Source organism: Phodopus roborovskii, unplaced genomic scaffold, assembly GCF_943737965.1.
Source record: "Phodopus roborovskii unplaced genomic scaffold, PHOROB, whole genome shotgun sequence".
Classification (NCBI taxonomy): Eukaryota; Metazoa; Chordata; class Mammalia; order Rodentia; family Cricetidae; genus Phodopus; species Phodopus roborovskii.
The window spans coordinates 14,641,381-14,655,077 of NW_026126558.1; the positions used below are offsets into that span (position 1 = coordinate 14,641,381).

The 13,697-nt window shown below is 40.3% G+C and overlaps 1 protein-coding gene across 1 annotated transcript in view; it reads right to left on the reverse strand.

Moving 5' to 3' along the window:
• Positions 1-13,697, reverse strand: part of Vat1l (vesicle amine transport 1 like) — a 163,914-nt gene that overhangs the window by 129,427 nt on the left and 20,790 nt on the right. Inside the window, exons 2-3 of the mRNA XM_051201520.1 lie at positions 7,899-8,028; positions 2,433-2,648 (exon numbers count right to left, since the gene is read on the reverse strand). Coding sequence (XP_051057477.1) covers positions 2,433-2,648; positions 7,899-8,028 — 346 coding nt within the window. The remainder of the gene's footprint in view (positions 1-2,432; positions 2,649-7,898; positions 8,029-13,697) is intronic.

Consider the following 13,697-nt stretch of genomic DNA (forward strand, 5'->3'; position numbering starts at 1 on the left):
TGTGTAATGCCCATTAACTTATTTTCCTCCTCTTAGTGTCCCTTTTCTCTAATTCTTCACCATTTTCTCATTTTAGTTATTGCTGGCAATATCTGCAAGCCCAGAAAAGGCAGTGTAAAAACTGTAATGAGTTCCTAAGAATTTCTTTTCATGTATGAGACACACACTGTCTATATATCTCTATTTGTTCTTAGCACAGAGAGGGAGACAAAGAATATCAGGGATGATATACACAAATTAACTGCTCTAGTTTGCTCCCCATTACTATGATAAAACATTCTGACTCAAAGCAACTTGGCAACAAGAGGTTCCTTTGAATTACACTTCCAGGGAGCAGTTCATCACTGAGGGAAGTTGTAGCAGGAAGTCAAGGCAGGACTCCAGAGAGGGCAACTGAAGCAAAGGCCACAGGGGAATGCTGCTTTCTGGCTTGCTCATCCATGAGACTGGGTATCTCAGGAGTCCCAGTCTGACACTAAAGGCCTCAAAGATTCCCAGAGAGCTACTAGTCTTCAGCTTACACTGGAAGCCTAAAGAGACTGGTTCTACTACCACTGAAAGAGTGCTGCAGCAATAGGACAGATGGAGTTGCCAGCAAGAGTGAAGGCAAGCAGGCAAGAAGCAAGGTCTCTGTCTTCCATGCCTTTTTATCTGGGTTGCTCTTGGTAGATGGCGCCCACATTTAGGGTGGCCTTCCTGAATAAAATGATTTAATCAAGAAAGTCCTGGTAATGCCCAGGAGCTTGCATTTTAGTTGATCCCAGAGCTAATCAAGTTGACAAGTTAAGTGTTAATGAACCATCACACTGACCCTTGGCAGGACTGAAGCCAGCATCACCATAAGGATGGGTGCTTCTGCTGGCAATGTGAAAATATCCCCCACACTTTGTATGCAGAACACACTAAGACCATAAATGCCAGCATTCTAAATGGCTTGCTTGCTGTTAGCAGTTTTCTGGAATGGAAAGGATTCTCTTTTCTAGGGAGCATTTAGTTTTTATTATATCTTTACTCATGGTCAGAAGACATCAGCAAATTTGTGAATGAGATTGAAGATCTCTTCTTAAGGCACTCTGAAACTTTCACACCCTTGCTTTTTGGATGTGAGCTTGTTTTTCTTTTTCTAGAAAGGAAATGTAGAAATGACTTTCATGGGCTGGGAGAATTGCCCTGATAAGGTGCTTCCTGCAAAAGCATGAGGACTGGATTTCCAGCCTCAGCATCCACATTAAAAAGAGATGTTCTGTTGCCTATTGTCCCAATGCAGGGGAGATAGAGATGGGGGACTCCCTGGGGATTGCTGTCCAGCCAGCCTAGGTAAATTGGGAGCTTCAGATTCAGGACAGACTTTATTTAAAAATAATACATTGAAGAATGACTAGGGAAGACACCCAATGACCCAGTGTCAACCACTGGCTTACACACATGCATACACACACACACACACACACACACACACTTTATACTTCAGAAAATTCTGGTTATTGTGAAAAGCCAAGGATTTTTAAAAGAATCAATACTAACAAAACCTCCACTGAAAATATCTGAGCTAGATTAAATCATAAGAACTCATCTCTGAAGCCAGCCAACAAAATCACAACTTAGAAACCTTCCAAATTCTTTTAGACTGTGCCTTCTCTTCTGAGTCTAGAGCACAGCATGTGCTTAGTGAACCTCTGTTGAGTTGGTGAGTAATACCAACTCCTTTCAGAAACATGAAAGTTCCAGTAAAACCTCAATAGAACATGTCAAATCTAGTACTTGTCCTTATGAAGGGCATACACTATGCATTGTACATAAGTACCAAGACACATTGAAACCATGGAAGAAAAACACACTGTACCTGAACTATAGAGAATAAATTTTGATTTCCTTCATTTTACCACTTGGCAAAGATATGTCTTAAAGATTGCACATAGAATACTACCATGTATGACCACTCTTCTGGGTGTGCAATTCTCAGTGTAACAAGTTAATCTTTGTCTGCATTTTTTCTCATTTTACTAGAGCACAAGTGGATTAGAATGTTGTTATAAGAATTGTGTCAAACACTGTAATTAATTGAAAAGGACATTGTCCACTATCTTGGCATTTTACATGATATCAATAGGATGTGACATGTGTTGGTATCATCAACACAGCACTTGGTTATGATGCCAAGACTCAGTGTCTCTCCACAAAAATCACACCTGAGATCCCTATGTCCACACATGATACACTGAGGATATCCTACGCCTCCAGAAATACCATCTATGAGGCTCAACCTAAGCCCACTGCAGCAACCTCTAAAGGCTTTTGCTGATCATGTGAGTGTCACTGCTGTTGTGGACTATTTCTATGAAAGACAACTCACATAAGAATCACATGTCAAGTTCAACTCCATTTGTACCATCATGACCTTGAAGAAACAGAAAAACCAACAGCAAACTTACCACCCCACCACCAGCTGAGTGCACGAGCACAGACATCCCTTCCCGGAGGTTGGCAATCTCAAAGAGCATTGTGTATGCTGTGACGAAGTTCATGGGGAAGGCAGCGGCCTCAGGGAAACTCATGTCATCTGGGATCTTGTAGACAAATTCCACTGGTGTGCAGACAACTTCAGCCCAGGCATTGTAGTTGACAAATGCCATGACACGGTCCCCAATCTGGAAATAAAAAAAATACAAAATGAAAGAAAACTGGTTCCTTGATGGGCTTCTGACAAGGACTAGACTTATCAGGAGCTGTCCATGGTGACATGTAGTGTTTCTCTTATATAACAGTCATATGTTGTTTCTCTTAATTCATACAGTGTGATTGTTGTAGAAATCCTGGAGTTTCATATTTGCTCTTTGACGAAAACAAAACAAAACAAAACAAAACACATTTCTATGTATTTCCAGTAAAACAATCAAGCAAACTGCTATAAATCATACGATTATTTAGGATTCCTAACAACCTATCTTCCCTGCTAGTGTCTCCTCTTCATAGCCATGACATTTGGAAAACTCATTCTGTCACTAGAATAATTCTCCTATTCTTCCTCATTCTCCACTTCCTCCTTATTTCTCTCCCTCTATCTTCTTAAATGGTCTCATGTTTTCTATGATGGCCTAAAACTTCCTATGTATCTGAAGATGACCGTGAACTTCTGATCCTCCTGTCTCTACTTTCTGAGAACTGAGGTTTTAGGTATTCACCAGCATGTCTGGTTTTATATAATGTGGGGACTTGAACCCAGGATCTCTTGCATGCTACATAAGCATTCTACCAATTGGGCTACATCATCGTTTTCTGTCACTAGAATTCTGAAAACTGTTAAGGTGGTAGCAGAGGCTTGAAGAGTATCAGTATACCTAATATGAGTAGGATAATGCACATCCTTTCTCTCTCATTCTCAAATTGCCATTCACCAAAACCTCATGCCCTGACACTAAGACAGAGATGTACAGGTTCTCTCAGAACACTACAGATATGGTCCTCACACTGGTCCAACAGAGTGAAGATCATGTTTTTGTGTGTAGTGGGTTGATGTGGTTCAAGAGATGCCATAGTAGTTTGCTTCCCAGGACAAGACAGTTCTATGTATTTGGGGTTAAGATTGCTATAATCTCAGTGTGTGGATGTCACAGTGTCTATAAAGACCTTCCTGTCTATCCTGGAACCTTTCAGATCTGGGTTAAGAGGCACTTAATTAGATGACAAATGTGAGTACCACATCTGTAGTGTTCTAAGAGAACCTGCACATGTCTGTCCCAGTGTCATGGCATCCCTGCTGGAGCTAACAGAGTTCAGTTCAGGGGAGATAACTGAGTTACTGAACCCTGGCATGCCTTGCCAGCAATGGGAAGAATGCAAAGCCTGGTCTGCTTGGTCTGAGAATGCAATCAATCACCATGATGATCTGATGGCTTCGCATAGAGGAGTAGCAACTACTTACATCTTTCCTTTTTGCTGGAGATGGAAATGGCTTAGACATAAACAGGCGATCTTGCACCTGAGTCCTGTCTGGGCTAGACAGTGAGGAGTCCTTGCTCAGACTTATCTGTGGCTTTGGTTCAAACTTGCCTCCTTTTTCTCCTCTCTCAAGTCTGTATGTAATTCTGGACTCAGTGAATACTGGATAGATGTAGTCCTCCACTTTGATGGACATATTCCAGGTTTCAAATTTAAACATAAATACATTTTATAATTTTTGTAGGGATTTCTGAAATTAGGATCTGATGTAAGTTAGTTTCCTTCCCATGATGCATATCCATCTCTACCTTCCTAATTCAAGACATATTTGATCTTTTACAACCAATGTATTAACATCTTCCAGAGGCCATGGAGCCCAGGTGCTATTAGCCTGCCTCCTTGAGTGACACATCACAGACTGTCGGTGCCAAGCTATTTTCTGACTCAGTTGTTTTTAACTACTCTATTTTGGTGATGAAAGAATTAGATAAGCCAGAGTAGTTAAAATTCTGCTAAAATTTCCCTGAGCATGGAGGACAGGACTTGGAGTCCAGATCACTCTCATTTATTTATTTTTCATGTCTAAATAGACCCCCTGCCAGTCTAGTTCATTGTATTTGTGTCCACCAAGATCCGAGGATTATTAATCCTAATGGACTTGAAACTCAGAAGATGAGAAATCCACAAAAACACATAGGCATGAATTGAACAAGAGAAATGTGGCTTAGAATGAAGCAGGAGAATGGCATTGGATGGGATAAGTGCTACATAATGTTTACTGGATTGTAGCACACAGAGACATTTTGCTATATGCTTCATGTGGTTAGACGCATATAAGATTTGGCAAACACTGAGAAGGCACTGATAGCATTTCATTATTAAAGATAAATAGAAATAGCAGAAGAAACACCAATAGTTCATGAGTCATCATGTGCTAGGCAAATTAAAACATTCATGAATTTGAAATATTAGTTCATTATAGTACCGTCTTCAAATATAATAACAAATTTGCTATGGTCAATGTCAACTCCCAAGAATTAATAGCTTTCCTAAAGAAATGGTTCAGTTTTTATATATTTTTATTATAACTGATTCTACTGCTTTACTTTTCCCTGTAGCTTGGTGTTTGCTTCCTACCCTTACCAAACAATCACAACAACCTCCTTTGAGATGGGTTCTGTCATAGCCCTCCTGTACAAATGAACTACTGTAAATATTTAACTTTCTTTAAAGGAACCCAAAGAAACATGGAATCACTACCAAATGTTGTTGACCTGGAGAGTGGTAGCATCTTGATACTTCAAATACAAACAAGTAACCCATTGTACTTGAGATGCGTGTTATGAAGAAAACACACTGTGTAGAAGTGCACCACGGGGGAATCTGTGATGGTATACTTTCCTTATCTCTGAAATGGGATATTGTGTTCATGATGCAATGTGGACCCAGTTCACTTAGCACAGTGCATAGAAATCCCGGAAAGAGCAACACCTGTACCTGTTTTATAAAGAAACTGATTCCAAAACTCAGGGATTCACAGACCAGTGATCCACTAGTAAGCACAGACTTCCTCCATTGCATTAAGCAGAAGGAACAGCTTCCCAGAGAAGAAACTGAGAGGTAAAAGAAAGGCTGTCCTGCTGGCAGGGACTCTGTTACATGTTGTCATCAATGCAAGCATTTGGATCACACCACCCAGCACTAGTTTCTTTCTTACAAAACTGTGAAAACTGAGACATAAACTCAGCAACACAGAGTAGCTAATGGCCTCTAGTATCCAAGTGGAGTGAAATGAATTGAGTGTTTCAATGTGCTTCACAGTGCAAGTGTCTCAGGCCTCTCACTAAATTTCACTATGTCATTTGTTCATTTATTTTATTCTCAAAATGGCAAATGTGAGTAGGCAATGGGGTGAGCACACACACATATATACCTGTATACATGTGGAATATTATATCTGTACTTATCCAATTGGTTGATTCTAGTAAGAAAAATAAATCTGCTCTGAGTCCATGATCCCAAATCAATCTTTTACTGATGACATCTAGACATTCAATCCTTTGCTATTGATAAAAGAGTGCCATGCAACATGCTGCCATGTATGATTCCATCTCCAACATGTTGATGAACCTGAAGTCAATTCCACATAGAGAATATTAGTGTTGGCTTATAACCGTACAACATACTGTACAGAAACATTTAGGGGACTTTTTAAAACTATGTGCAACTGGCAATCACTGGCAGAAGAGATGGGTTGCCAAGAAGGCTTGATATTACTGTCAAGCCAGGGATAACTAAAAGAAGGTAAGTCATATTTAAATGCATTTAATTTAGTAAAGTTATTCCTCTAAACCAAGTCCAACAACATTTCTGTTTATTGGCATTTATTCAATGCTCAGGGCTAGCAGAATGAAAGAGTGAGATTTTCCTTTGGGACCATGTGGAGGAGTGAAGGGCAAATAGAACCATATATGTGCAGCCCTTCCAGAAAGAGAGATGCATGCCTTGGTGACAATGTCTACTAGGGACAGAGAAGGTGAAGAAGTTGTATTTAAAAATCTAAAGCTCATCCTTTCTTCTTTTCTGTAGTTTTCTTCTCCTATGTGATTTGGAAATTGTTGCCAGAAGCACCACTAAATGGGATGAGGACATTCAGTATTTTCAGGTGAGGACCAGCTGCATAATGAAGGTCAAGGGGAAGGGAAAGTTGGCATTCGATCTCACAGGGTTCCTCTTCATCCTTCATTCCTTGCATGTATTTTTGTAGCGTTGTGGGTGAAGGTGGGAACATGGGTACGGCTGTGAGATTCTAGGAACTGTAAGATGGCTTTGGTGACTTAAATTTGGGGTCTGCTTCTACTTTCTACCTTCTAGACTCACAGAGAATAATTGTACCTTCTGAGCCTGATGGAATAGTAAGAACCTTCACCCCCTCCTCTCTCTCTCTGTTCATTGTGGTTAGAGAAAAGACTATTCTACAAAGCTGGTGTGTTCTCCCACACACCAGTCTCAGTTATGAGTGAGAGTTATGAGTTATGAGTGGAGATCTCAGTTATGAGTGAGAACTTTTGAATTTGATTTGTAGTGAGTTTTCAGATGCCAAACTCCCAAATTTTTTTATACAGCTGTTTCACTAGATGTGTGTGTGTGTATGTGTGTGTGTGCCACAACACTTGTGTGGAAGACAGAGGACAACTTGCAGCTCTCTCTTTCATCAGGCTTGGTAGCAATCACCTTTATCCAAAAGCTAACTTGCCTGCCACAGTGATTCAGTTTTTATAGACTAAGTTGTATTTAGTTTGTATAGAACAGCATGAAGACTCATGCATGCATTAGTTTTTTTCAAAATAAAATGTTTTATTGTGGAGAATTTCACATGTGTATGAAAGCAGAAAATGAAATAAACCACAGACATGTTGCCCTCTTCCCAAGGTCATTAATTAATCCCTCACCAATTCTATCCTATTGTTAGGGTGAGATTCATTGACTTAAACTATTTTTTTTTCTAAAATCCTATTTTATCCATTCCTGAAATAGCTCAGGATTTGTAAATAGTAACTTGAAAGATACCAACTAGGTAATACTTTAAGGAACCATATTATAAAATAATTAACTCCCCTTACTTTTGTGTTTTGTAGTTGATTGCTAAGCCTGAGATGGTGGAAAATAGTAGCTGGAGCTGGAGTGAGGGACTATGCACTCAGTTACTACAAAACTGAATGGTCGAAGTAGCTATATTAATTGAGTATGAAAAAGGAATATAACAAGAATTATCCAGCCCACTTCCCCAAACTCATGAGATTTTTGCAAAGTCCTATTATTACAAACAAAGTTAATATTATCTAACTCAAAATGACAAAATAAAACATGACTGCTATTATTTCAAATGTATTTTACAGTCTTTGTGCCTCACAGATTCTAGGTGATTGCTGCTGTTTATGTCAGACTTAAAACTTTACCTCGTATCCTTTCACGCTGTCCCCTAGAGCTTCAACAATTCCAGAACATTCAAATCCTGGCACCAATGGTGTCTTAGGAGGGTTGTCAATGTTCCCTTGTCGCACCATCAGGTCAATGAAGTTCAAGCCACTGTGAACAGCAAACAGAAAGAAAGCGATTCAAAATGAGACCCTCTCAAAACACCGCTCTGGCATTTCCTTTCCTTCCCCTGTTTTCTGCCTTCTCCTTCTTTTCCTCCCCTTCCTTTTGGAAAAACAAATCCTTCTTGCCAAAGTGTCCCTAATAGTAATGCTACTTAGCTAGATATCAGCAATAAAACAAAATTCAATTATCTCTATGCGGATAAGTAACGCTTTCCTGGCAGTGAAGACAGCTGCAGTTCACACTCTAATTCAGCCCCCTTATCCTCCCTCAGAACTCTTATGCTGAAAACACATATTGACTAGATTGATCACTAGACATTCTGGCACTTAATCCTGGGGAAAAAATATACTAGGAAATGGTTATAAGCAGATTCATGGAAAGCAGCCAGACACAATGGCTACTGGTCGATCTATGAGACAGAAAGAGAAAAGAGACCTAATTTAAAAGGGCTCAAGACAACCAACCATCTCTCCTCAATCATCACACATATTTATGCCAGCATTGTGCATAAGAAGCACCTGCAATAGTGAATGGAGCCATCAAGAGACTGCATTAGTTCCTACAGGAGGAAGGTGGCTCAGAGAAAGAACATCAAAAGATGGCCCAGGGCTGTGAGAATACAGAATCTTAATCATGTCTGATGAGAGAATTGTCTCAGTGAGGGTTTCTATTGCTGGGATGAAACAACATGACCCCAAAGCACGTTGGGCAGGAAAGGGTTTATTTGGCATACAACAGCATTGCTATTTATTGTTGAAGGAGCTCAGAACAGGAACTCAAATAGAGCAGGTTCCTGGAGGGAGGAGCTGATTACAGAGGCCATAGAGGGGAGCTGCTTAATAGCTTGCTTCTCATGGCTTGCTTAGCCAATCTTCTTATAGAGCCCAAGACTAAAAGTCCATGGGCTGGGCCCTCCCCCATGGATCACTAAATGAGAAAATGCCTTACAGCTGGATCTCAAGGAGGCATTTTCTTAGCTGGGGCTCCTTCCTCTGATGACTCTAGATGGTGTCAAGTTGACACAGAAAACCACCTAGTACCAGTTAGTCATTGCTTTTAAAATGAGACAGTCTTGAAAATTATGTGTAAGTCATTGCCATAGGAAACTAATATGCTCAATTTCACTGATGCCATCAACATACCCAATGGCTTTGTCCACGCAGGCTTAGATCTAGAGTTGCATTTCACTTTATTTGCTTACTGCATGGAGGAGCATATCTCATTGAAAACACATCTTTTATCAAGAGATGCAGTTCATACAAGCTTCTCACTTTCATTAGCTACCATCTAAAAAACAAATGTTTCCATCTAACCCAAGGTCAGTTAGAATCTGGCCAAGCAAAATAGCTTGAACTACTTTGAACACAGTGAGGCCTCTTGAAACCAAAAGAACATCTAATTATGCCTGTGTCCCCTGCTCTCACTCATTAGTCCTCATTTATACAGGATGGAGGAAGTCAAAGAGGTTGATTTCCTTGAAGGGTGGGATTAAAAATGGACACTTTGTCAAGATCTCCTGAACAAGAGTGAAGTGTTGCCTCAGATGATGCATCTCTTGTAAGGGGACCTTTGGAAGGCAGTCGTGTGCCTCATGACATTTCTTTGTTTCTATAGTGCCTAGCATGCAATGGGCCCACAGTCACACCAGAAAGCAGGTGCTCAAATAGCATCTGCTAAACAAAGGCATAGTCACAGATATGTAAAAGTTTGAACTTCAGGTTTAAAATGCACCTTTTTCAAACACCAGAATAACAGAAACCCTTTGAAATGTATGTTCAGACTTTCAAGGGTCTTACTTTGATGTTTAATAATGATTTCCGTCATTTCTTAGCCGAAAATGTTCTCCAACAAAGTTATGTTCCTTGAAGGTCTAGTAAGAGGGAGTTCAAACCACAACATCTAACTACCACTTCTAACAACTTTGAATGAATAGCTTGGCTTCTCTGACCCCAGTTTTAGGTAAGGTTTAGGCATCACCCATAGTCTTGTTGTGAAAACTAAAGAGTGAAGTCCTGAAACATGGCACCAGCTTCATAGAAAATATTCAGGAAACATCAGGCTTATAATGCACATCTTTAGTTAAGAAGGCAAGAAATGTATTTAAAAGCCATTCCAGAGCTTATATGAGACAACATCAACTATATGCAAACCTCACTTCTATGAAAAGCCCCACTGTCCAAAGTCACTGAAGAACAATGAAAAGAATGTGTGTCTTGAATCAAGCACTCCACCTCACCCACGCATGATTCAGCTCACTGTTTCCTTTGTGTGATAACTTACAGTTTTCCAAGACCCAGATAGCGAAATGCCAGAAAACAATCACTCAGCCATTTTGAAAACACAGCCACCCCTGGAGAAAGCTTCATGCTAGGTGCCCATTACATAGCTTAGGAGGGCTGTTTTCAGTTGCCTTTGGCATAGTGAACTGAGATCCAAGCTAATGAACTCTCTGTGGGAATGGTTAAGACTGACTGCTTCCATAGTAATATATTCAGTTATTTCATCAGGTCATGGGAATGCCCCTGTTCCTGGGAAACAAGCACTTCAGTGTCTTATTTCAATACAGAAGAGGTGACCTATTGTCAGTGGACTACATCTATCTGTTGCATCATCGATATCCTCTTGAAATGGATATAGCTTGAGTTTGTTAGGAGTCTCATTTGTGGTAGAAACTGTACTGAGTATTTTTTATTATTATTTTAAACATAATTATATACCTATGAGTAATGAGCTGTGGTACCCATTTCCAAATGAGGAAATCAGAGATACACAGATTAAGTTAGTGTTATCTTTAAGAAACATTAAATGATTGAGCCTTTATAGACTACAGTACACTGTGTTTGCACTTGGCACATGTGTGGGTGTACTATTTTGTGTGGAGTGTATGCACATGTGTACATGCTACATGGAGGCCAGAGAACATTGGGTCATCACCTCTATCATGTTCTAGTTTATAGCCTGAGACAGAGTCTCTCACTGAATTTGAAACTATCCTGGCAACCAGCAAGCCCCAGTGATCCTCCTTTCTGTTTTCCCTCAGTGCTGAGCTCAAAGACATGTATGATGCCACATCTAGCTTTTGACATGGACATGAACTCAAGTTCTCAAGCTTGCAGAACAAGTGTTCTGCTCTTCTGAGCCATCTCTCCAGCCTCTCCAAGGAAACTTCACCCATCATGCTGGGTGAAGTGGCATGTCCTAGGGCAACATCTGTATCTCCTTATCCCTTCCCTCTTGTCAGCAGCTGAATGTGCCAAAAAGGAGTCCAATATTGAAAGAGTGGCCATTCATAATCATAAGAGTAGCAGAAACAAAGAGATGTTATTATTAATTGTGTGTATGTGTTTGTGTCTGTGTGTGAGTATGTGCATATGAAGCAGCACCTGAGGAGACTAGATGCATGGGAAACCCCTGAACTTGGAGTTAGCAGCTGTGAAACACCAATGTGGGTTCTGGGAACTGAACTTGGGTCCTCCACAAGAGCAGTATACAATCTTAACTACTGAGGCATCTTCTTGTGCATTTCTGGTGCCCATGGAAGCCAGAAGAGTGTGTTTAATCCTCTGTAGCTGTGTTTACAAGATGTTTGTGAACCACCATGTAGATGCTTGGAATTGAACCTGGGTCCTTGAGAAGAACAGTCAGTGCTCTTAACTACAGAATCATCTCTCCAGCCCCAGGATCCACTTTTAACATGAGCAAATAAATTATCCCAACAAGCAGTTGCTCCCCAAAAGTCAGTAAGTGGAAATATTCCAAAGAGAACAATTTGATGCCCCATGATGCCTACTTTTCTCTGTATTCCTTTATTATTCACACATTATTTTTTTTTACTGGATTCTCTTTTTTTATTCATAATTTTTAGAATTTATTTGTATACCAATCACAGTTTTCCCTCCCTCCTCCCCTTCTGCTCCCTCCCCCCACCTGTCTTCTTCCTCCCTCCCCACCATCCACTCCTCCTTCTCTACTTAGAAGGCCTCCCACTGGAATCAACATAGCATGGCACATCAAACTGAGTCAGGACCAAGCTCTTTTCCCCTGCATCAATGCTGGGCCCACAATAGGAAATAGGTTCCAAAGAGCCAGCTCATGCATCAGGAACAGGTCCTGGTCTTACTGCTAGGGGCCCCAAAACAGACCAAGCTACACAATTGTCACCCAGATGCAGAGGACCTAGGTTAGTCCCATCTGACTCCCTAGCTGTTCATCCAGAATCCATGAGTTCCCACAAGCTCAGAACAGCTGGGTTTCTGCCTCACTATCTAGATCCAGCCTTGTTCGTCCAATCTCTCCATCCTCTCTTCAACTGGACTCCAAGCCCAGTGCTTGGATGTATATCTCTGCATCTGCTTCTACAAAATCTCTTTACTTGAATTCTCTTTGTGGTCTCATAAAACCCAAATCAATAATGAAACAAGTACCATCATCAAACACCCACTGAAACATTATTTTTTCAGACAAAGAAATGATGTTAGAAATATGAAAACAAAAGCCAAAGAATGAAGCTTGTTGACCTCAGTTTCATTGTACTTAATGCTTTTATTTTTCCATTGTTACAAAAGCACAACAAAACAGGGGTTATCAAGCCATGCAGCTTCACAATTATAGTTTCCAGGGCTCCCTGAAACAGCCTGATTTTTTACCTGGACACTCAATGTGAGGGAGTTGTTGAGGACTGTGTGTAATCACCCAGGTGCACATGAGGGCAGGAAGGGGGAGAGGTAGAGATCATCTCTTGATGCCTCTTCTAATGATTTTTTTTTATTTCCTTAAGGGAAGAACATTTATTTTGGCTCTCAGTTTGAGAGTGTAAGACATTATGGCCAGGAAGGCACAGAGAGTTTCTGAGTTCCTGAGCATGTGACCAGGACTCCTCACATTTTTAATTAACATTTTATATTACAATTTTCAAGCATTTGTAATAATTGAAAAATGGTGTTTGAAAGGACTTGATAATATTCTGCTATAATCCCAGGTTTGGTTTTGTTTTGTCTTTAAAACAACTGATGTATAATTTTAATGTATATATAAACACTCTTATTTTTCTTCCCTACTAAATTATTTGTTAGAAGTTAGGTATAAAAGGGCCATTATTGAGAAACAGAATCCTAAAGGGGTGAAGGAAGCAGTGTGAGGAAGGTATCCTGAAAAACTGTCATCATAAGAGGGTTCCAATGTTGTGACGGAAAATATGGAGGCCTTTGAGGACATTCCCTTTAAATAATATTGTCTTACACTTACCTGAAATAGCAGAGTTTACAGTATGTTTTCATGTGAGCCTCTTTAAGCTTTATAACAGGCCCAGGAAGACAAAACATGCAAATATCATTTTCCCATCAAACAGACATACGTATTAAGAACCATATGAAAGCAAGGAACTGCCGAAGGCAGTGTGCCTGTAGTCTGTGCAGAGCTGAGGCTGAACAAAGGCCTTGAGATTCCTTTCTTGTTCTTCAGCCCAAGACAGTGTGAAATGCAAGGAAATCAAATGCACAAAAGTCAATGACGTTAGACTCAAAGGCTAAGAAGAAATGGCGAAAGGATGGGTGCAAGTATGCAGATTCTAGAACCTTCACTTTGCTCTATTGTCTGTGGACCATTACTGAGTCTCTGAAGCCCTCCTCACTTCTCAACACTCTTCTCCTGATGGT